The following is a 1,223-nucleotide window of genomic DNA, read 5'->3' on the forward strand; positions in this document are numbered from 1 at the left end:
ACAGAAAATATATAATAAAAGCAACAAAAAAAATGTTTTTTTCTTTATATTTTATAATATTATTTTTGTTTGCATTTCTAGGCTATGTACAGTAGTATTATTTTAGCTGGTGGAAACACACTAATAAATGGTTTTTCAGACAGACTTTTAAGAGAATTGCAGACTCGCACACAGAATGTGAGTAACATGTTTTTAATAGAATATAGTATAATATACACACACTATGTACATGTATACTTTGTGATAATTTTTTTAATTGTTGGTCACATCATTTTATGAGATTTAAAATTATATGAATGAATTTGTACTGTCAATTTTAGAACACAAAATTAAAGATTATTGGAAGCAATAGCAGCTCAGAACGACGGTTTAGTTCTTGGATTGGAGGATCAATTCTCGCCTCACTTGTAAGTAACACTGTTAAGTAAATCATCACCATCTATAATTTAGAAACATCAATCTCACCTTTGCAGTTATTTTTATTCATCATTTTCACTGCCAATATTACCACCACGTTGATTTTTGTAATCATTCACTGTTTTTTATAAAAGACTAATGTCTGGGGCAAAACTGAATTCTTAATGACAAGGAACAATGTATAATAAAACCAGAAAATATAAAGATATTTGTTAGATCATTATTATTATTATTACAGGTCTCCCTCCAATCAAAGACCACTTTTGGAACTGGGGGTTTCCATTGTCCTTAACAGCTTTGGTCTCTAATTAGAATAATAATTTGGAATCACAGAAAAGTGGTCTTAAATTGGAGGTTGGTCTTTAATTAGAGGGAGACCTGTATTATTACTTTTATTATTATTGTTGTTGCTGTTTTCACTGTTGCTGTTGTTATTATTATTGTTGTTATTATTATTATTATTATTATTATTATTATTATTATTGTTATAGTTATTATTATTATTATTATTATTATTATAATTATTATTATTATTATTATTGGTACTATTATTATTATTATTATTATTACCACTATTATTATTGTCACATATCCAAATTTTAAAAATTGTTGCTTTCTCCCCCACACAGGGAACATTCCAACAGATGTGGATCTCGAAGCAAGAGTACGAAGAAACAGGAAAGACGTGTGTGGATAGGAAGTGTCCTTGAGGAAAATGTAAACAATTCCAAAAACCCCATTTCATTTGTATCCTTAACTATTTATAGATTGTATAAGAATAGCCTCATGCATCCTAATCAGGCCCG

The 1,223-nt window shown here is 28.3% G+C and overlaps 1 protein-coding gene across 1 annotated transcript; it reads left to right on the plus strand.

Moving 5' to 3' along the window:
- The first annotated feature begins 38 nt into the window (after positions 1-38).
- LOC117119974 (actin-like protein 6A) lies at positions 39-1,217 on the plus strand. The gene is made up of 3 exons (XM_033264960.1): positions 39-177; positions 321-407; positions 1,047-1,217. Exons 1-3 carry the CDS (start codon positions 85-87, stop codon positions 1,125-1,127), a joined length of 261 nt encoding a protein of 86 aa, XP_033120851.1. The 5' UTR covers positions 39-84; the 3' UTR covers positions 1,128-1,217.
- Positions 1,218-1,223: the final 6 nt, after the last annotated feature.

The sequence above is a fragment of the Anneissia japonica genome, unplaced genomic scaffold (assembly GCF_011630105.1).
Source record: "Anneissia japonica isolate Jap-2015-1 unplaced genomic scaffold, ASM1163010v1 scaffold139553_len1223_cov151_single, whole genome shotgun sequence".
NCBI lineage: Eukaryota > Metazoa > Echinodermata > Crinoidea > Comatulida > Comatulidae > Anneissia > Anneissia japonica.

Coding starts and splice junctions, on each gene's coding strand:
- LOC117119974 (XM_033264960.1), top strand. CDS start 85: ATGTACAGTAGTATTATTTTAGCTGGTGGAAACACACTAATAAATGGT. Junction 178..320: donor TGCAGACTCGCACACAGAAT/GTGAGTAACATG, acceptor TGTCAATTTTAG/AACACAAAATTAAAGATTAT. Junction 408..1,046: donor GATCAATTCTCGCCTCACTT/GTAAGTAACACT, acceptor TCCCCCACACAG/GGAACATTCCAACAGATGTG.